This window comes from Procambarus clarkii, chromosome 80, assembly GCF_040958095.1.
Source record: "Procambarus clarkii isolate CNS0578487 chromosome 80, FALCON_Pclarkii_2.0, whole genome shotgun sequence".
Taxonomy (NCBI): Eukaryota; Metazoa; Arthropoda; class Malacostraca; order Decapoda; family Cambaridae; genus Procambarus; species Procambarus clarkii.
This window is the reverse complement of record NC_091229.1, coordinates 18585145-18608578: the sequence shown is the minus strand read 5'-3', so window position 1 is coordinate 18608578 and position 23434 is coordinate 18585145. Positions and strand designations below refer to the sequence as shown.

Below are 23434 nucleotides of genomic sequence, written 5' to 3'. Positions count from 1 at the left end.
TGGGAGTTAGTCAGCTGTCACAGGCTGCTTCCTGGGGGTGGAGGCCTGGTCGAGGACCGGGCCGCAGGGACACTAAAGCCCCGAAATCATCTCAAGATAACCTCAAGATATAATAGATTTTTGCATAAAACTGACACCCTGTCTTCAATTAGAGTATGTAATGCTCTCTTGATGCTTGCCTGCTGTTTTCTTAAATTCTTTGTGCAGTTGTGTTTATCATGTATTATGTTACCATTGCTGTTGATTTCTACATATTGAAGTACTTGAGGTAAGTGCAGTACAGTTATGAAATAAAATAAACTTGTCAAAGCTAGCTGTGATTACATTGACTTGCTACCAGGGCTAACGTGAAGGTAGATCCCATGGAAGTAGCATGTTGCAGAGCATCTGCACGTGCACTCAAGTTGGTAAATTATCACAATGCCCACAATGCACAGGGCAAGTGCATGAAGTCTTTCATATTACTGGACTAAAACTTAACTTGTTTTGTGTCTAATGACAGTCTATGTTATGAGCAGCATAATGTCATAAGGGTTGTCGTGGATTTAGCCAGTGAAGAGAGAGTAGTAGTGCAGCAGTTCCATTGTAGAAACAAGTACCATGCAGTGGTCATCTTGGGAGCTACTGCTGGTCCATTCTGCCTCGGGCAGTACAGAGGAGATTAAAAGGTCAGTTCACCCACAATGGGTAACCTATGATTGGTGATTTGGCCATAACACAAGCCTTATGTGACCATGGATTAGCCTCAAATGTCCCAGTATGCCTAAAAACCATCAAATAGCCGATTGCTGATTGTGTAATCTCGGAGACAAGGGCTGGATCTGAATAGTAATTACTTCCACACCAAAGTCAAGCGTTCCCACCAAGGACATCAGCCATAAGATGTGTGTGGTTTTATTTAGCAGCCACTAGCTAGAAACACATCGTCCATGTCCTTTGGCTGTAAAATTATTACAGTGTCAAATTCTTTTCAAGTTCTTGCAAGCGGCCAGACTCCTGCTTTGTAACGTTTCGTCAAATTAAGTGGAATGAATGTACAGTATAGACATATACTGTAGACATATATACTGTAGACATATACAGGACTGTGAGAAGCATGGCCCATGATCGTGTGATATCTAAATTATCTGTATACCAAGATACAGAAATAGTTTTCAGCGAATGTTGTGTGTAATCTAAAGTAATCTCAGTGAAGGACCCTAAAGCAAAGTTTAGAAGGAAGAACCGAGAGACTATAGCCGCCACTGTTTTCTCACTTGAACCACCAGTGTTAGTCACCCACATGGCCATGCGTTACCCAGTCAACAGACACACCTGTAACCATGCTTCAGCCGTAGCAACCAGCTGCTGCCTGTCATCAACTTGACCCGCTCACCCATCTGTGTTCACTTCATGTGCCACTTAGCACGATTCATGTAAGCATGTCTGATTGCATGATCTGCATATATATACCGTGTGCAGTTGTCGTAAAAAGAATCGGCGTAACTTCTACGAAACTGATGATTGTGAAGGTAAGCTATTTAACCCTTAAAGTGCGCATCACTTCATATGAAGTGTAAATCGTTTTACCAGTCAACTGCGCTTCACTTCATATGAAGTGTATGGGTACCGCGCACGATTTGAATGGCCCGCGGTGTAGCTGGGGGTCCCATACGCTGCCCAGGGGCTCTAGTAAACAGCGGCCATTTTGAAAAAAAATCCAGCTCACGATTCGATGGCATGGGAGGCCTCAGTTTAGCGAGAGTCACCATGGCGAGCGCACGGTCAAACGCCTCACGGGCACGCACCACTCAGTCCCTCACCCCAGAGCAAATAGCCCACGAATTATTCTCTGAAGGTGAAGAAAGTGTGTTTGACGATTCAGACAACGATGAGGATTATACACAGTTGTCGGGTGATAGCAGCAGCAGCAGTGAAAGTGAGAATGACCGCCATGCCATGGCGAGGCCTATTCGCTCTCCCATGCCTCCTCGCCCATTTTCTACCCCAATTCTACCACGACCTCACAGTTCCTGTGGATATTTTCTGTTTGAGGGTGACGAGTCAGAGGGAGGTGACTCCTTTTCTGGGTTTAGTGACTCAGATCAAATTTTTATTGAGCCTGTGGCTGGTACCAGTGGTGTAACTGGGCGAGAAATTGTCGCGTCAGCAGCATCTCGCCCGGCCAAGCGCCACCGCATGGCACCACATGAGGGACCAAGACCCTCGTGTTCACGTGCACCCACCTCACGTGCACCCACCTCACGTGCACGTAGCCGCCGTGCTTCTCGCAGACGGTATTCAGCTCCTGGTCGCCGGTATGCATCGCTTCCTCGCCGTCTTTCCTCTGCATCTCGCAGGACGCCTGGTGTACTTGAGTGGAGTGATGGTGACGATTTTATTCCTAATATTCCTCACTTTGACGATAAAGATGTAGGGATTACAAACCTTTTCCCTAATCAAGGTGAGGACATGGCTGAGATGGAATATTTTACAGCATTCTATGATGAACCACTCATGGAATACATTGTACACCAAACGAACCTGCATGCTGCTTACCTGATTGAGAGGGAAATCACAGAATTTTCACGACTGCAGCGTTGGAAAAATACCACAGTGGCGGAAATGTATGTGTTTTTGGCACTCTGTTTGTTGATGAAGCACTGTCACAAACATGCAATAAATGACTATTGGACTGCTTCAATGACTACCACAGTCTAGAAATCTTCTAAGTGTGCTTCAAAGTGTGTATAGCGTGTGCGAGTGTGTAAATATGTAAACATATAAGCAGATAGCGTGTGCGTGTGTGTAAATATATACAAATATAAGCAGAACATACAATATAATAGACTGTAATGACATATTATATTGCCGTAATTGAAAACATTTGTGTGCGCCTGTGTATACTCAAATATGCAACAATTATTGATACAAAATATGTTCAAACAGTATTTGAAACACAATTAGTGAAAAAAAATTAGATAAAATGCGCTTAGACATTGTAAATAAATAGCGCGAAAATATATTTGTGGCAACTCTGGCTGTTTGAGGACCGCGCGCAACATCTCCCGGGCGTGTACTGCATGAGCGAACATGCAGATTGTGACGTCATCACCGAGCTTCTCGGCTCTATTGCAACAAAAGTAAGTACAATAGAATTTTTTTTTTATTTTTCCCGTGATCAGTGAACAGAACTTAACAGATTAGCAAAAAAAAAAAATTTTTTTTTTTTCAAAATGACATGCGCCTGTGTGGATAGCAGGATATTAGACCCCGAGCATGTTAAGGGTTAAACCTGTGAGCTGTGTGAATGAGTCACTGTATGTGAGGCCAGAATTGCTGCAATTACTATACAGTAGAGTATTGTGATTTATGGCAATTTTATTATTGTCTGTCTTCATGCCAATTTTTGATCAGCCAGTGATTTACTTTCCCTGCTACTCATCCATAACAGGTGGAAGTAGAGTTTAAAACATTGACTGACAGTGAACAAGTAATAACACATTATATATATAATATATTTTCGCAGGAGGTTCTACTGTATATGTCTAACCAACACTTGAAACAATCAAGGGATCCTCGTTCTATTATGTTATGCGGTAATTGGTTCCACAAATCAACAACCCTGTTACCAAACCAGTATTTACCCAGGTCTTGCCTAAATCTAAACTTATCCAATTTTGACCCATTGTTTTGTGTTCTGTCTTGTGTTGATACTTTTAATATCCCATTAGTATCCCCCATATTAAAACACAAGAGCATTGACAGCTCTTATGAGTATTTGGATGATGCTGTGTACCAATGATTTAATCAGCACTGGAAGCTTTCAGAAGCTCTCGTTTTCAAAAACCCTTTTATCCCATATAAATGCTCTTACAGTATGAAGTCCGAGATTTTTTATAAGCAAGGCATGTCCTGAAAACTCTTTTGAGTAACCTTTAACACACATGTATTATCGCTGTCCTCTGAGGAGGCTTACTAATTCCCAGAGATTGTTACATTTATCCTCTTCCCTTCCCCCCTCTTCGTTAGTTAGGATGAGTAAAAATGCCCAGCAGATGTCCTTATAGAGTGGGGTTGTGGAGGGACTGGACTGGGGTTGTGGGGGGACTGGACTGGGGTTGTGGGGGGACTGGTCTAGAGGTTATGGGGGACTGGACTGGGGTTGTGAAGGGACTGGACTGGGGTTGTGGGGGGACTGGACTAGGGACTTGAGAGGAGCTTTTGAGGACTGGTCGAGGGTTAAACTCTTAATTACTCTGCCTTATTATGCCATCTCTATTTTTCATGACTTCTTTGTTTCTCTCCCTACCTCTCTCTCAGCTACTGTCTTGGCAACCCTGAATGCTTTTGCACAATCTTGTTTTCCTGCCCTGCATTTCGTGCATTGTCTACATTTTTAGCCAGAATTTCTTTTTCAATCTTGAGTTCCTTGATCTACTCGATATTTTTCTCTCTTGTTTCTTTCTTGCTTTCTTACTTTTTGTTTGGCTACTGTCAAATTCTTGTATTGTCTCTTGAGCTCATTGGTGGTAATACTTGTGGCTGTTCCACTTCCTCTGAAGGTCCTTTGTTTAATTATTTATTCTGTACTCATTCTTGTCTCCTTATTCGTTCCTTTGGTCTTGCTGCCCTCATTATCATTATCTCTCCTTATTTTCATTGTTTTTGTTACATGACCTCGGGTCATGCAGCTAATTACTCAACTGGTCACTTCCACCCACAATGTGTCTTGATATACATTTGTGTAAAAAAAAGTTAATACTTTACCCTCTTGCTTGCCATTCTTTCAAGCACTTGTAGACAGTTTTTCAGTGATAGGCCTAGTTGATCCCTCTCCAGTCTCAATTAAAGTATGGAGCCTTCACTGCCCTCCCTTCAATTATAACTAGTCATGTTGGCTTCTCTGTTTTTTTTATAATTAATTTGCCTTTAACTTCATGTGATGTATTTTCTCTTGCTCGAGTACTGTATCAGTATTGCTCCACATGTTAATTCATGTTTTGCATTATTTTCTTATATTCATGTACCCACACAAATAACACAATCACAATTGACAAGAAGCCACAGGTTCAAGCTAAAGAAACAAAGGTACCAAAAAAACATACAATTTCTCTTATGCGAACAGATTTGTAGACAGTCGGAGTAATTTAGTGAGGTGGTGGTGTGGATGACAAAACCATCAGTAGTTTCAAAAAGTTACACGAGAAAGATTATGGGGAAGATGGGAAACCACAAGTGCAGCTCTCATTCTGTAACTTCACTGTGGTAATTACAAGGCTTGTCATTACCTTCGCTACCCCTGGTATGAGCTGAAGAAGCAGAGAGTTTTTGGTCAGTGCTTTGCACTTTCACACATGCCTTTTTCTAAAGTTATATTAAATTTTACCAAAGCAGCAGTTCTACCAAATACTCACTCAACATAGTATTTTAATAAAAAATACAATACATATTCCTTGAGCATTGTTCTAAATGTTGTCACACTACAAAATGTTAGTATGGCCTCTCTTGGACCTAGTAACGTAACTAGTGGAGGGAGAAAGCTAGAACTTGTAGGGAAAAGAATGGTGGGAAATCAGTTGTCTCCCGAGTTATGTTGTTGATTCTGTGAAACGATAATAAACAAATTTTGAATCAAGAGAAAATTCTATCTATTCATTTGCCTGAATGTCTGTCTATTGAAAGGAATTTGTCATAAATAATAATAGTCTTGCTCCTCTAATTTTGGTGTATTTAAACTAGAAGTTAACGTTTTGTTTCTAAATATAAGATGCAGCGTGCCACAGAATCTTATCAAACTAGGTAATTTCCTTATTTACCAGTTAAGATTAATGACCTAAATGTGTTAGGCTGTGATGGCATTCCTTCCTGTATTTGGATATACATACAGTACCGCAGTTTAAAACTTGTGGAAGGTGCATATGTACAAGCAAACACAGAAGACAACCAATTTAGCATTGTGGCTGTGCTACTTAAATGTTCATCTGTTTTTGCATGAATACACCTGTCAATACATAGTCAAATTCATAGCACATATTTTGGTTACATTTCTAATTTTATAAACTATTAACATTTTGTATTTATAAATCCCCCTTATTTTACAGGGGTCAATTATTTTTAAATAATATGAACATTAAATTTGTATGTAATTGTCATCTCACTGATACAGTGGCATATAAAAACTCCAGCTAATGCCTTATTTTTCTGCTCATCTTATGTTTAAAGTTATATTACTCATGATACACAGAGCAAACAACTTATTATTTGATGAAAGCTCTACATACATATACACTTGTACCTTGATGGCAAACTTCATGAATCCTTGGAAGAGACCACTAAAATAAGCCAAGAGTTAATACTTTGTGTAAAGGTCGTTTTTGGTTTTAAAGTTTGTCAAAATTTGGAATCTGCCACTTTATTATTTTCTGCCTTTTATGTAGAGGCTATAAAACAAGAAAGCAGCAGAATTTAGGATTTGCATCAGTTTTGTAAAGTTGTCATTCTACTGGTTGTTGCTATGTTGTGACTGTCATAAGTTACAATAGATTGTATGAAGTACTAGTACAGTATCATTATTTCTCTGTGCAGATTTCATTCTCAGTTAAATGCTCCATGCATTTTCACTTCATTTAAGGATAGTATATTGCATAAGGCACTTAAAAAAACACTTTCTTCTCCTAATTCCATATTGTCGTGATGGTGGCTGCGTGTGTTACAGACAATAGTGCGCAGGCTCGAGACAAACACATGACGTTCGCACGCTATGTCACATACGCAGGCCTAACGTTAGCCACGTGCATCATCCTCCAGAAGAACACAGTTATCGCTGCCATTGTTGGTCTAAGTGTGGCTGTGTACATCAGCTTCTCGGAGTACTACCTCAAGGACACGACTGCACCCCCAGTCACCCCCCAGCTCCCACCCTCTATGTTCTCCTCCCATGATATGAATGATTAGGATTCAAAATGCTTAGTATTGTGTGTGTGCAAGTATGAAGTCTTGCATTTTACAACTAGGATATCAAATCCTGTAATGAATTTTAATTATTAAATACGTGATTGCCAGCGAGCAATAGGTATTAAGTACAAGTGACAAAAGTACAGCAATGCATTTAGAATAGACAATATTAAGAGATGTGTTCAGTTGACAAACGTGCAGGCAAATACATGCAATTGGCATTCTGTTGGCTTATAAAATGTTAGTAACATCTTTGTAGTTTCTGGCTCCTAAACATTTGCATGTGACAAGAGGTTTCCAACAAAAACAATTATTTTTGGGGTAATTTAGTTGCAGTTGTGAATTAGCCTATTTGAATAGATTGGACTTTATTTTATATATGTATAATATATAATTTGTTAGATGATTTGTGTTTTACAGATTTGTGAAGCTTTTAGTTTGTTTCCAATTGTTCATCTTCTCAAGAGCTTCTCAATAGTATTTTCAATAAAGGCACAAAATAGTTTTTCCCCAATTTCTTCACTCTTCGTCACTGCCCAGACAAATATCAGATGGAACATCTAGTGGCAGGGGGAAAATAAATCTTTGCTTGTTCCCTGGAATGATGCTTATGCCTTGAAGCCCCTGTCCTCCCCTCCCCTTTCCCTCCCCTTTCCCTCCCCTTTCCCTTCCCCTCCCCCTTCCCCTCCCCCTTCCCCTCCCCCTTCCCCATCGCCTAATGAAGGGGGTTAAGAATTCTGTGTTTTTGATCATTTTCTGTGCATCTTTCATATACTTAGTTTTTTTTATGTGCCATGTAGCTATAATTTATTTTTGTAATACGTTCCGTGGATTGGTTGTAATTCATGGAAAACATGTGATATTATTCTTATTTACAAAAGTTACCTTTTTATTTAACTTAATTATTTTTCTAGTGTGAAAATATTCACATGACAATGAAGGTTGTAACTTCGATTCAGTTTAGTATGCAGCATTCTTCCTATATGTTTGATAACTGGTTCATTTTCATTTGATAATTTCCCCAATATCTTACTCGCGTTATCTCTGATAAAAAAAAAATGTAAGTGACGAACGATGAGAGGTATTATGTTTTACAAATTGTCTCGCTATGCAGACGATGAGTCACAGTAACGTGGCTGAAGATATGATGACCAAACCAGACACCAGAAGATGAGATGACATTTCGGTCTGTCCTGCACCATTATCAAGTCGATTGTGATAATGGTCCAGGATGGGCCAAAATGTCGTCATCTCATCTTCTGGTGTGTGGTTTGTTCATCACAAATTGTCTCCATTAGAATGCTTGCTGATTTGTATTAAAAACACATGAAAAATGTATACTGTATTCTATACAGATTAGTTGTGATGCTTCCTTGTTACTTCAAATATTAATATGGCCAGTCTTTCTTTTTTTTTATGGTTGGAATAAACAATTATTGTAGCTGAAAATATCAATAGGCTGTACTTGCACCACAGTTAATATGGATAGCCAGCTCAAGACAAGGAAATTATAAAGAGAGTACTGTATACGTAAAACTTATATTGGTTTCAGTTAAGTGTTCACTTTAGCCTGGATCATATAGCAGCCCTTGCATTGAATAGAGTTGGTTAATGCAGCTTTTGGCTCATTTGCCATATATTTGGCCAGCTGATGGGAAACCTTTTGGACCCTCGCTGGACTATACCGTATTTGGTTGTATTCAGACAAGGTTTAGCTTTCAAATAGCACTCGAGTTGTTGATATTCATGGTCATGCATCATCTACCTCTTTTTGTTTATATATTAGTTGCTCCTTTATTGTTTTCATCTTCAGTCTTGAATAGAAAATCAACGTTGTGAGGTTAGTGTCGTAGTTACAGTAATTCACCATGAAGGTTAAGCCACTGAGCTCTTTCACCATTTTCATACCTGTTATATTAAGACAAACTGTAATTTATAGATTATTAATAAAGAAATAATTGTGTGTGAAGTTATTAGATCACTCTGCAACAGTCTTTTAATAGCTGAAGTCATCTTAATGTGTTCCAGTTTCTCATAAAGATTTTCTTAAAAGTTAATCATGAATTTTCTTATCCTGTTAGTGCATGCTGTTTATTAGTACAAGAAAGTGATTTCAATTATTTAATTGAAATCTGATTTAATAGAGGATGGTATTATGCTACTAAGGGCAATCAGACCAGTAATAAAAATACTGTATATTAAACCTTGTGTATGTAATGTAATTATCAGGAGAAAGCACTAAGCCAGTACAAATACATAACATATGAAAGTGAGGAGGATAAGGATTTAGGATTGGACAGAGGAAAGGAATGGTCTCCCAACCACTTGGATGGTTGGAATTGAATGTCAAACTGCAAGAAGTGAGGTCATTGCTCTACCGTCCAGTCAAAGTGGTTGGGCTAAACCATACGTGATTTTTGTGTTATACCCGAAAAAGTAAATTAAAGGGTATTTTATTTTGGTAATATAAAGCTGCATCATTGTACCAAGTTAGAAAGCACTAACTGGTTCTTGTTGGAAATTGTGTTTTTTTTTTGCTTCCAATAAAGGTGGCAAGTTTATTTGGATAGCACGTGCTGTCATTTTGTGCCATCACAGACATGTTGGATACAAGTACAGCTTTATGGTTAATATATATGTACAGTAGAACCTCGAGTAACAATCGCCTCAAATGGCGAGCATTTTGGGTAACAATCACCCAGATCGCTGACAATTCGTCTTGTATGGCGACCGTTCGTTTGAATGACGATAGATCCACATGGTGGGGGTCGTGCTGCTTCTCGCACATTCTCGGACGCCTCCGATAATGCAAATACATTATTTTGTTTTTGTTTAAAGATTCTTTTGATAATTACTTTTGTTTAAAGATGCTAACGATGCTGGATTATAAAGGGGTGACTGCTGAGATGTTGCAAAGTAATGACTTTTTTGTTTAATTCCGAGGTACAATGGGTCATTGCTGGTTTTGTTGGTTAATTGGTACATTCCTGCAAAGCCACTTATATACACATTATTTAACATGTAATTATTATTTAACGTCGTCATTATTACCACATCATTATTTGACACGGGTGGTACACACACAAGGGGACACAGGTGGAAACTTAGTACCCAAATGAGCCACAGAGACATTAGAAAGAACTTTTTCAGTGTCAGAGTAGTTAGTAAATGGAATGCACTAGGAAGTGATGTGGTGGAGGCTGACTCCATACACAGTTTCAAATGTAGATATGATAGAGCCCAGTAGGCTCAGGAATCTATACATCAGTTGATTGACGATTGAGAGGTTGAACCAAGGAGCCAAAGCTCAAGCCCTGCAAGCACAACTAGGTGAGTACACAGCATTTTGGGCAAGTTTTAATGCAAACAGAGAATTTGCAGTGATATTTAGGATTCATGGTACATAATCAATCTCAAACGAAGAAATAAAGTTACTGACTGAGGTATACATTGAGAAATAGCAGTAATATATGAATTAACATGATTAAGTAGTGTAATGGCTACTATATATAAATTAGTTATATGGGAAGAAAGTGATAATGTGAAATTATTTAAGAGTTAGGCTTTAGATAAAACAGTACTGGATAAGTTAGTAGCACAAGGTGGAATCCTTAAGTGGGGAAATAAAGTATTACTATTAGATCATTTTCTGTGGTGAGCCCTGTCGGCTCCCTGAAGCTATTCAGACTGATGTGTGCTATATTAGTTTGGGGATATCAGTTACGGAAACTCTACCTACCAGGGACCACAAGCCAGAACCTGCCCCCCTCCCCTCAGAGAGGTGCAGGGAGCAATGGCTATATGAGCACTACATTTAGAATATGTCATGTTTGCCATTGGCCGAGGTATACACCCAGAAAGGTAGGCATAACAATACAATCCTCCAACTGGTGAAAATTGCAACCTACATCCAAATGGAGCCAAAGAACTCCCCCACCCCAAAAAAATAAACAAGCAAATCGTCATTGTCATCCAACACTTGGGGGGGACCCCTTTCACCGACAGGATAGGGGAAGCCCGTTCAGGCGAGCCGGCAGCTCAACCCTCCAGTTCTTGACTGGTGTGCACTGGGGGCACACGTTACCTCTGGCCTCGCTTTCCTGTCTGGATTTTTTGCCCTGTGTGCCTGTGCCAGATGTGGGGTTATCTTGAGATGATTTCAGGACTTAGCGTCCCCGCGGCCCGGTCTTCAACCAGGCCTCCTTTTTGTTACACACTCCCAGGAAGTAGCTCGTAGCAGCTGTCTAACTCCCAGGAACCTATTTTACTGCTAGGCGAACAGAGGCATCAGGATGAAAGAAACTGCCCATTTGTTTCTGCCTCCACCGGGGATCGAACCCAGAACTTTAGGACTACGAATCCTGAGTGCTGTCCACTCAGCTATAAGGCCCCCCTTACAGCTAAGGGGTGGTTGTGGTGTCCAGGTGTTCTTCTGTACACAGGGCTGCATGCATCTAGGGCTAGATGCCCTTTAAGTATTACCCTTGCATGCTCAGGGTCATCTTCCCGGGAACATTCGGGATTCACTCCCGTTGAGATCTCCGTTGCTTGGCGTTTGCCTCACCCTTTGGGTGGGGTGGGGGTCTTCGGTTTCCGTCCTGCCCTGGGTAGGGAGTGTGTGTTGCTGGGCGGTACGCACTGTGGTCGGCACACACTTGGCAGCCATAGTCTCTCTCTGGCATCCAGTTTGTTTGTTTGGGATTTTTTTTTTTTTTTTTTTTTGCTTTTATTTCTAGCCCTTTCTTCTGGAGGTGTTCTGCCTAGCTTCCCATTAGGTCTGCTTAGGTTGTGTTTGGTAGTATTTCTCTGGTGCCCTTGAGGTTCCATGATTACTACTGGTGGTCAGTTTGCCTGGTATTAGGCAGGGTTCAACTAGCTTACCTAGCTCAGTGCCTGGGTTTCCCTCCCCCTATGGGACCTGGAAAACACCGTAGGGCTCTGGGTGACTATAAACATGGCCTTCAAGTCCTCTCTCATCTTGGGCGAGGTCGAAAGTTGTTCGTTACTCCTGTATCAGGGTGATGTTCATCCGTCCTGCCTCCATCATGCTGCCTGTTGAGTCGGTGACACCTACAACCTGGGGTCCTGTGGGATTTGTTTCCCGCTTGTACTCCAGTTTACCTCCTTCATTTGTACTCCAGTCCAGCTCCCAAGCCCCCGACCCTTGGGAGCCTGTTTGGATTATGGCTGTTTTAACTGTAGTGCTATTTTGTAAGGGTGTTGTATTATTGAGGTGTCATAATATGTTTATGGACGACTATTGTAACTTTTCGTTGACGTGGTGCATTTTTCCGCTGGCAACTTTGGTGGGTTGGGCTGCCCCCATGTTCGTTTCCGGGTGCCCTGGGGTTTCTCAGATTCGTCTTTTCGGAACTTTTCTTCCTCTCGGATTCCTCTTGGGGGGGTTGGGGGGCCCCTTGGTGTATGCCTGCTGCAAGACCCGGTTCGCCTTTGTGTTGGACTCCAATTTTTTTTTAGTTTGATTCCTCTTCCCCTGATAGGGGGCATTTTGAGGTTCCGGTGCCTTCTTGGCTGGCAACCTAACATGATGGCTGGTTGGTGTGGGCTCCCTCCCAGTCTGCTAGCCAGGGTTCTGGTTCTTCCCAGCTTGCCCGGTTTGGGTTCCTGGTGTTGGTGGAAGTCCCAGTGGGTTCCTTCCCAGGTTCAGACATGGCTGGGCCTGGTGGGGATTCTTAAATGGTGTCCATCTCTCTCACTCCAGCAGCTTTGCTCTGGCTGTGGTCCTGCATTCGGTTGTTGCTGAGGGGACCCCGGGTCTCTCGGCAGTTGCTTGTGCAGTGTGCGTAAGCCTGTCCTTTGCTATGCTGGTTTACCTGCTGGGCAGAGTTTGACTTTGGTGGCTGTTCTGGTATCCTTCGGGCTGCCCATTTCACCACTCTCTCACGTCTGTTGGGTTCTTTCCCTGGGGTCCTTGTGTCAATTGCTGTGTTGTAGCTTCCTGTGGGGTTTTCAGGGTTCGGTGCCATGGCAAATTTTCCCGTCCCTTGCTTAATGTGTTCATGGATGCTTCATCTATCGGCTGGAGCTTAGTGACCTGCAGTCACCAGGCTGGCCAGGGCCGCTGGGCTCTGTACTTCCGTCAGACTCTCAGCTCGGTGAGTGGGTTTGCAACTGTGTGACAGGTGCTGTGGCAGATTCGGCTTCCTAGGGGCTCCTTGATCAGGTTCCATTCATACTGCTTCCTGGGAGTTCCTTGTTTCCACCAGGGAGAGTTTCTGCAGTCTATGGCTCTTTGGAGCGGATCGCTTCGGGTGGCTTTCTGCTGAGTTCTCGGGGTTTCGTTTTCCGCACTGTTCCCATTCAGGAAGTTTCCAACGTCCTGGCAGACGGCCTGTCACACTTCATTCCTCTTTCCACAGTGTGGACGGTCGACGATGCCTCTTTCCTTTGGCTTTACTGGACATTTGGGCACCCGAAGGTGGATCTCTTCGGGTCGACATGGTCCCGGCGTTGTGGCCGACGTGGCCGACTGCGAGGCCATCACGTTGAATGCTTTTCAGCAGGATTGGTCAAGATGGAGGTTCCTGCATCTTTATTTACTGGTCCAGGTGTTGGCTCAGCTCGAATCCTATCGGGGACAAGGGCTTCTCCTGGCCCCATGGTGGCTGGTCCAGCCTTGGTTTCAGGCGCTGCTTGCTCGTTGTCTAATCCCGAGTTTTTCCACGACTGCCTCTTTCAACAAGTCGGGCCAGTGAGGTACCTCATTGGTTTTCCCTATTCTACGCATCTGGTCTTTTTGATGTGGTTGTATCGTCATTTATGTGGTGATCAGGTGGCTTCTTTGATGGTGTCTTACCTGCAATCTTCCTCTCAATGACAGTATGAAGTCTCTGGCAGTCTTTCCGCCATTTCCTTTTTTTTTTTCATAGGGTCTCATTGGTTTCGGTTCCGGTTGTTTTGTCCTCTCTTTCTTGGCTTTTTTTCAGGACCGGCATCACATGCTGAATATTGTCACTACTTATCGAGTGGCGTTGGCGGAGCTGCTCCAGCTTGCGTTCGGATGTCTCTTCAGCTCCGTTCCATAAGCTCTCTTGTGCATTATTCACCTCCAGCCTGCTCATGCACTGCCTGAGCTTTCTTGATCTTTGGACAGAGTGCTCTCATTTCTCTCCTCTCCTCGATTTGTTGTGTCCCCTTTGGTCCGTGATTGTTTTTATGAAAGCTTTATTTTTGTTGGCTTTAGCCTCTGGGGGTTGAGTTGGGGAGCTTCATGCTCTTACCCAGTGCAGAGGGTTCTAAACCTTTGGTTCTGGGTATCGTTTTGTTCATTTGCAGCCTCTCCTTTTTTTCTGGCGAAGAATGAGCCGGCTGACTTCCAGAAGGGTCCATGGGTTGTTGATGCTTGGTTGGTTCGTCTGGGGGTGCATCATGTTTTGCGTCTTGTTGCGGCTTTACGTCACTACCTGTGGGCCACTGGTTCAGTGACAGTGAATGCACTCTTGGTTGATCCAGTTTCCTTGGTACCCTGTTCCAGGGTTTGTGTGTCTCAGGTTATCCATGGGGTTCTCAAGTATGGCCAGCATGTGGTCTATCCTCTTGCCCATGATGACCTGCTTTCGCTGCTGTTTTTGGGAATGTATCTTGGGTTGACACTTAAGCACGGGGGTTTGGAAATATGTTATCTTGTTGTTGTTCCAGGCCCTCTGCGGCATTGTGTTGCTTTAGGACGTCTGTCATGGCCTGTTTTCTCTTCGTTTTGAGACATGCGGTGCTGCCGCCTCCCAGGTACGTCCCTGTTTTTACTTTTCTGTGGGTAGGTAGCTTCGGGAAACCAACGGGGCTCCCCACAGAAAACCAAATGCCATGAATGTAATGAAATGCCATTTTCTGGGTGAGCTCCGAGGCTCCCTGACACCGTCCCTCCCACCAGTCGGCAGTTTTCATCATTCTATGAACTGGAGGGTCGAGCTGCCAGTTCGCCGGAATAGGTTCCCAACGGGCGAAGGCGCTCTAACGAGCAGGCGCTCTAGTTGGATGACAGAAAACAGGAGATGCTTTTTCACTCATAGAGCTATAAACCCATGGAACCACCTATTTGTTAAAGCCATAAATGCCATCACATTAGTTTAAAATTTAGATAGAAAAAAATCCTCAGGAACAATGTGGGGACCTTTGAAAAGCTACAGGTTTCCCATCACCATCAAGAGGCCACTAGGGGGATATTGAACCTCTGGTAAATTCAGGTAAATATAAATTAATGGGTGTTTTATATGTAGTCCCTACATGTTATTCCCTGTAGCTCCCCATTAGGGAGTAGTCACAGGAGAGCTTTCTCTAGCAGGCAATCATCACAGAAACCTTTCACTCTTTCAAGTTGATCATCTGCCTCTACCATATGAATTCCATAATACTAGCAGTTACTTGCATACACTATCTATACCATATTGGGGAGTGAGGGGGGGTTTGCTTTGCCTCTGTTAGTGGATGAGGCAGTAGGAATATGAAGGCCTTATTAGCATTCTATATGAATTCTATATGAATGCTAATATCTTATAGAATGATCATATCTTATAGAATATGACCATTCGTTTTGTTTTCATAATGTCCCTCCAGGTCATTTGTCTCTTGGTAAAATCCTTGATGAATCTGATACCTTGGATGGTGCTCGTCTATGTCCCTTTGTTCTTGTATTGGCATCCTGAATGATATTTGACGTCATTTGAATATCCCATGACACAGTGCTACATAGTCTTCCTAGCTTGGTGCCTTCTTTTGATAATTACCTACTTCTGGAAGACCAACAATACAATTATGACATTACCATGCAGGTTTTCTTTCCACTAAGTATCCATGAGGTAATCCTGTATGGCCAATATGTTATGTAGCCAAGGATATGCCCCACTAAGTATTTTGATGATGAAAATAGAGTTTCAGATAATGGTCACATTTTACCTGAGGGCCTCTCTAGTGGCCTCAATGAAGACAAAGCCAGTTGCTTTTCAAAAAAACAAAAAACAAAAAAAAACACCACCTGAAGATTTTTTCATCTGGATTTTGCGCTGGTAAATGATAAATTAGTTGTAGTAGCTACCCATTTATTTTTCCTACTGTTATTGGTAGCATTATAAATGATAGAATAGAAATCTGAGTTAAGGAAAGGCTATTGAGAGATTTTGTACGAAGCAGCAGCACCCTAAAAGGATACCTGATCAACCAGGCCATGACCCGTACGTTAAACTGCGAGCAGCTACATCAAACAATCTGGTTAATCAAACCAACATCAAGCTAACCTTGGTCTGAGACTGGGCCGTGAGGACATTGCCCCTGAGAATCTTCAACAGGTATCTTGAGGTTATCTTGCGATGATTTCGGGGCTTTAGTGTCCCCGCGGCCCGGTCCTCGACCAGGCCTCTACCTCTAGGAAGCAGCCCATGACAGCTGACTAACACCCAGGTACCTATTTTACTGCTAGGTAACAGGGGCATAGGGTGAAAGAAACTCTGCCCATTGTTTCTCGCCGGCGCCTGGGATCGAACCCAGAACCACAGGATCACAAGTCCAGCGTGCTGTCCGCTCGGCCGACCGGCTTCCTTGGTAGTGTCAGGAGTGTAAACAACACTGTTATGTTAGGGTGCCCAGCAAAATTCAACAGTCTTATTCCTCGGGTACCTGCTCAAGACAAGATACAGTACAACTAAAGTGGAATATCTCTCACTATGGACTGAGAAGAGTGAAAAAGATTTCAGGTCATTAAAGCACCGTGACAGTGAATTGCAATGCAGGTTGTATCATTGTGATAAAAGCTCATAATGCTTGAAAATGTAAGCATCTGTACAGTAACTAATACTGACCATTTTTGTTCATTCCACAGATGAAGACAGTGTAGAGGAGGAGGATGATGACCAGATTGATGCTGTACAAAATGACCATATTTCTCAAAGTCAGCTGCAAGATCACCATACATCTCAAAGTCAGCTGCAAGATGACCTTACATCTCAAGGTCAGCTGCAAGATGACCTTACATCTCAAAGTCAGCTGCAAGATGACCTTGCATCTCAAGGTCAGCCAGAATATCATTCCAGTGGTAAAGAAGAGAAGACACATAGTGCAAAGACTGAACTTTGATCGCTATCTTTAGATTAGCATGTCTTGGATTTTAAGTTTAATAAGTTATTTGCATATTACCTCAGGAGGGATGATGATCAATTGTGTCAATACCCTGTTGCTTGTGAGTCATTATTAACCCTAATACAGTACGCAGATGTTTTATTCTTAATAAAACTACATGAATACATTTCTATTAAGTTTTTTTTTTTCAAGAAGCTCAAAAATGTTCATGTAGACTTTTAAAAATTTAAAATATAGTGCTAATGAAAATGCCATTTAACCTAAAATGGCCAATTAAAGTTTTTTAAGAATACACTGTAATCCTAATTTTGTATTTATAGTGTGTGAAACTTGGCCACAGATTCTCTCCATAGACTGCATGTTCAAATGTCATAATAATTAGTTTATTTTTGTATAGCTTTTTTAATAAACTTTTCAAATTAGTTTTAGATAATTTAAATGGGCTTTTGTTTTATTTTTTTTTTTTCTTCGTATATTCAGTATTTTGGTTCCATTTGTTCCTGTTTCCATGACAAGATTCTGGGGTCTGAGATGCTGGAGAAATTGTCACAAAATTTAGGCAGTTTAATCATTTTTCTTGCAACTCTGATCTGACTGTGATATAAATTTAACCTACAGTAACTCTGAAGTATTTTGTTACAATTAAGAATAATATATTGTTTGCAATGAATCATAAGTTATTTATTTATATAGTATGCTGGAATTACAAAATAAGGTTTTTAAAACTTAAGATTGGTAGAGTTTCATTTAGTGGACAAGTATCTTCATGAGATTATCTTGAGATGATTTCAGAGCTTAGCATTCCTGCGGCCCGGTCATGGACCAGGCCTCATTTTTGTTACACACCCCCAAGAAGCAGCCCGTAGCAGCTGTCTAACTCCCAGGTACCTATTTACTGCTAGGTGAACAGGGGGCATCAGGGTGAAAGAAACTGCCCATTTGTTTCCGCCTCCACCGGGGATCGAACCCGGAACCTCAGGACTATGAATCCTGAGCGTTGTCCACTCAGCTGTCAGGCCCCTGTGACGTATGTGATGTAAATTCCATAGTTTGGCCAGGTAACTGTGGATTGATTACTTAATGGTCTCATAGTACAGTGGCTAATGTTCTTAGATCACAATTGAGGCTTCTAGGTTTGATCCCCAGACGGACCAGAAATAGCTGGGCTCATTTCCTTTCACCTGATGGTCTGTTCACCTAGTATTAAAGTAGGTTCCCAGGAGCTAGACAACTGTTGTAGGTTGCATCCTGGGGAAGGTCAGTAGTTAACCTAGTGATGGGGGAACTCATTAAGCCTATGTACAGGCTGCTTGTCCCTAACAGTGAGAATTATTGTAAATAGTGAAGACAATTTTTGCATGTATTTAATACTGAAAACTAAGAGTTCATATAAGGTTGGGCTAATTACATCTTTAAACAGTATCTACAAAATAAGGAAGCATTCATCCTCTGCGTGAAGCCACCTTACGTACAGCATACTGCATCCCCAAACTGAAGGCCAACTTCAATCTTATAAGTACAGTAATGTAATAGTTACATCATTGTTCTGCATTCATTAGACTATTTAAACTAAAGTGTCAGTATAGTATAAGCTATTGCAGTCACTTGATCCAATTTGAAATATTGTACTGTATATTTAAATTTAAATTTTAACTTTTTTTCAATATTCTTACTATGATTATTGTATTTTGTCATTATTCCTTGTCATGTAAATTGGGTACGTCATGTCTATAGATATTTAAATAAAATAAATAATTGAACCTAGAATAATAGAAAAATGAAAATTATTACATTCTTTTTTCCTTCTGACATGTAAAATTGATTATTGAAAATTGCCTTTACTAGATCTGTTAGCTAAAGCAGTAAGTCTATATTAAAACAAAGAACATAATTATAGGATTGTCATATGTAATTCTGATAGTTTAAAATTAGTAAACTTAAGTTTCAGCATTTAATTTATAAACTTGCATTCATCCATGTTGTGTTTCAGGAAGATGGTCAAAGCAAGAACTACATATTAGTTCTTTACACTAATTACATTAGACTTTATTACACTTACATTAGTGGAAAGAAGTGGAAATTTAGGATAAATCTACATGAAAGGGCACTCGGCCCACTTATCACGTATGGTTGCAAAATATTAGTACAGTATCCTTAGACATGGACTAGCCAAAAACTAATGCAGTAGAGATTAATATTTTATTGAGAATAGTCTATACTGAGAGAATTTAGAAATAAATAGAAGCAAGAAGCCAGGATGATTGGAACACAATAGATCGTGTACGTGTAAGAGAGAGAGAGCAGGGATTTGATGAGCAATAGACAAGAAACTATAAGATGTCTACATGGCAGCAATTTGTGAGGTCAGGCCACATGTTTGACAATGACAGCTTAAAACAGAGCCATATACACCCAGTCATAAGACTCGGCAAGGCAGTGATTCCCAAAGTGGGTAGTATCGTCCCCCAGAAGGTGTTTGAAGCACCACATGAGGGCATAGACAGACATGATTGAACTGATATTCAGAAATGCAAATTTGATCACTTTACCTTCTGATCAAAAAATATATCATAATGTCATCGAAGGTAAAAACTTAAGTAGGAGGCACTGGAGATGAGTTTATATATAACCAAGGAACACAATTTTAACAAAGCTTGGGTATTACTGTAGTAGGATGTTTGCAGCTATGGATCATTTCTTAGTGGTGCTGGTTCTCTGTGATGCTACTGAGTATGGAAGGTAGGATGAATCCCCTATCTTCTCCAGACTGATGCCTCCACCTCATGACTGTACAATGGGATTAAGATAAATTAAACTGTTAATGGGTTATACGGGAAAAGGAAGTTACTGTAGAACTGTAGAGGTGACATCATACCCAGACTGTGACTGGCAATACAATCTATGTGTGTAGGAACTGAATAAAATTTGTTCAAGTAAATGGTTATTAACCCTTCAACTTCATGACACAGCGAGGGGGTGTTCTCGTTTAAATATCCGTAGACTGTGCAAAACATTCCGGGATGTTTTAAAAGTACTGTACTGCGTAAGATTTAAAAAGTCCTGCTGTGTAAACGAGGCATAGACACTCTCCAGGGGTGATAGTAAACAGCTGCCATCTTAAAAAGAAATCCTGAGTAGGGCGCATTAGTGGGAATGCCTCAATTTATATCAAGCCACCATGGCTGATGCGCATTCCTCCACCACCTGATGCAACACTGTGGCTCGGTCCTTGGATTCACTTACAGAAGAAGAAATTCAGAAGTAGCTTATGGGAATTGATGAAGAAAGTGAATTTGATAATTCAGACAGAAATAAAGATTATGCATAGGGCACAAAAAACAGTGATACAGAGAATGATGTCGACATATCTACCCCAAGGCCAAGGCCTACACGATCACCACTCCTGCTGAGACCTCACTCTATACCATCACTCCAACCTTGAGACAGGCCGTGTGGGTCTGTGCCACATGCTGTTCCCATAGTCCACAAAAATGTGCAAAATAAAAAAAAAAATTCAGGATTTAGTGATGTGAAATCTGATAATAGTTTAGCAGTGCTGTGGCTAGTGGTATATGTGGTGTTACCAGGAACAGCTCTGCTGTACCAGGTGTTCACCCAGCCAAACATCTCATTGTGATGTCGCACGGGAAAATTGAGGGACAAATGCTCTAATCTTTTAACTGTTCGCATGTAGTAGATGGCCTTCACATCCTAATCGACTTAGTTTTGCCGGTGCTAGGATACAGGGCCATGGTGTTGGCCTTTCCTCTGTCAGAACAGAAGTACTCGTGCAAGGAGATGGTGTGGACAAATAACACAAATTCAAACATTTGACGATACAGATATTGGGATTACTGACATTCCCATATACTGAACTAATAACACGAGTGAGATGGACTATTTGATGGCATACCTTGATGAGCCACTCATGGAACATATTGTTCAGGAAATGAAGATATGTTACAAAATTCATTGGAACTAAAGACATATTACTACATTCATTACTGCAGTGTTGGGAGGATATCACTGTAGCTGAATCTTGTGTACGATAAAACATTCTATGAAACACATCATCTAGCATTATATAAACAGACTGTGGTCATATCACCTATTTTCAGAAAAAAACATGTCACACAACTTGAAAACTGTCCAAGATGGACTGAAATGTTATTGTTTCTTCATCTTCTGACGTGTGATTTGGTCTTCATACCTTCAGCTACGTTATTGTGACTCGTCATCTTCACACGACAGGTTTCTGCTACTACTCGGGGTCCATTCATTTTGAAAATACAATGGTGAAAACCAGAACACTGATAATAGACTGTGGAAGGTGAGACATCTACTGTGAACTCAATGGTTAGTAAAAAGATTTTTATGGACCAGGTCAGAAGCTGGTGCTTGATGTACCTGTATCTCTTATACATTTAAAAGGATTTCTTACCTTCAAGCATTTAGACTCAAATTCCTCATTCCTTGTGATTGTGAAACAGGGATGATGAGGGACATGATACTTTACTCTGGCACTAACACAGACATTCCCAATAACAATCCTCATGGTTTTTCAAGTAGTGTAGTAAAGACGCTGATGGCGCCACTGCTGAACAAGAAGTGGTGTCATGCCACAGAACACATTTTATACAGACAATTATTATACCAGTCCCCTTGATAACTAGGTTCCTGTTTGAATGTATAACTGGAGTATTTGGGACAGTAAAGTCATTAAAGGGGAAAATGCCAGTGTTTGACAATAATATTGCAGTAGGTGAATGTCAGGTAAGAAAAAATGACAATGTACTTGCAGTGCATTGGAAAGACAGATGGGAAGTAAATATGTTGAGAACCATTCACACTGGTAGGCTGGTGAACAGTGGCAAAGTAAAAAAAGCAGCCAAAGAACCCATATATAAACCAGATTGCATCATGGACTATAACAAAAAATGGCGCTGTTGAGTGTTGAGTTGGCGCTGTCCAATGTATTTACCTAGTTGAACCTCAGCTTTTTGGTCTTGCTTCTCATCTCTCAATCTACTGGTGTACAGGTTCCTGAGCTTATTAAGCTCTTATCATATCTACAGTTGAAACTGTGTATGGAGTCTGCCTCCACCTCCACTGCCTAATGCATACCATTTATTAACTACAATGGCACTGAAACCAACCACTTGGACTGCACAGTAGAACGATGGTCTTGCTTCATGCAGGTCGGTGTTCAATCCTCCGACTGTCCAAATATCTTGTGGACAGTCTTGGAATGGTACCCAAGTAGTTTGGTACCATTCCTTCCCCCTCCCGTCTCATCCCAAATCCTTATCTTGATCCCTTCCAAGTGCTATATAGTCGTAATGGATTGCCATTTTCTCCTGATAGTTCCCTTCCCTTCCCTTCTGGCACTGAAAAAGTTCTTTCTATGTGTCTGTGGCTCATTTGGGTGCTCAGTTTCCACTTGTTCCTCCTTCAGCTTACACCAACCATGCTAAATAATCTGTCCTTGTCTACCCTGAGAATTTTGTATGTGGTGATCATGTCTCCCGAACTCTTGCATTTCTACTTTCACCTAGTGGGTGCTGTTTAAGGTGCTGACTTCAGTTTTGGCCAGTAGCAAATAGTTGAGTCTATGTCTCTGCCTGGACATAGTGTGCATGGAAGTTTTATGTGGGTATGGTCTTAATTAAACCGTGTAACTTCATTTCACCTGACTTGCCAGCCAGCTTCAAATCACTTGGCATCAAATTTTCATTTGTCTGTTCAGGCTGCTCAGCTATTTCAAGCTGCCGGCATGACCCCCATTCCTTCCTTGCCAACATTGGCCACTTGCTTATTCATCCATCCATCCATCAGCTGCACCACTTTTCAAATGGAACACATTTTTCTCCCAACTCGCATCTGTTTTGCATTGCACATCTCTCCTTCCATCAGTTGCATTTCATGACCAGATGTGTATTATTGGGTTGCTGGCTCCAATGGCTATGGACTGTTCCCTCTGGGGATGTGAGGTGGCTAGAGGACTTCTCCCCAATTTATTTGCTTGTCTTTTGGGATGGGCCTTGGGCTTTGGCTTCCCAGGTTTTAAGGGAATGTTGGCTCACTTGTCCTGCCTTGTCTGAGGCAGAGAAAGATTTCAGGGCATTGGGATTATTACTTAACCCTCTTTAGAATCTGTTGCTCTGCCTGGACATGTTCTCTTATACCACATTCTCACATGAGCTAGACACCACCTCTGCTACCTTGCAAGAGCATTTAAGGGTCCCTGTTCATGACTTGGTGTTATCTTTCCCTGCACGGGTGTCAATTATCTCATCTTCCTTCAAGTGTAGTTCGGGAGTACAGTACTTGCATCAGTACATGCTGTGAACCAGGGAATGGGTGTCTGCATTGGTTTCATTTTTCTTCATACACGGGTCATCTAATTCCT

General features: G+C 41.4%; 1 protein-coding gene across 5 annotated transcripts in view; it reads left to right on the top strand.

The window, feature by feature from the left end:
• Creld (Cysteine rich with EGF like domains) overlaps positions 1-18803 on the top strand; it is a 28575-nt gene extending 9772 nt beyond the window's left edge. Inside the window, exons 8-9 of one of the 5 annotated variants that reach the window (XM_045727834.2) lie at positions 16769-16897; positions 16958-18803. In XM_045727834.2, the coding sequence (XP_045583790.2) occupies positions 16769-16897; positions 16958-17022 (194 nt within the window). In that variant the 3' untranslated portion in view covers positions 17023-18803. Of the gene's footprint in view, positions 1-6697; positions 8994-16768 lie in introns of those variants that run through there. The other 4 variants (XM_069314858.1, XM_069314857.1, XM_045727831.2 and 1 more) reach the window with 4 other exon arrangements.
• The last annotated feature ends 4631 nt before the right edge of the window (positions 18804-23434 follow it).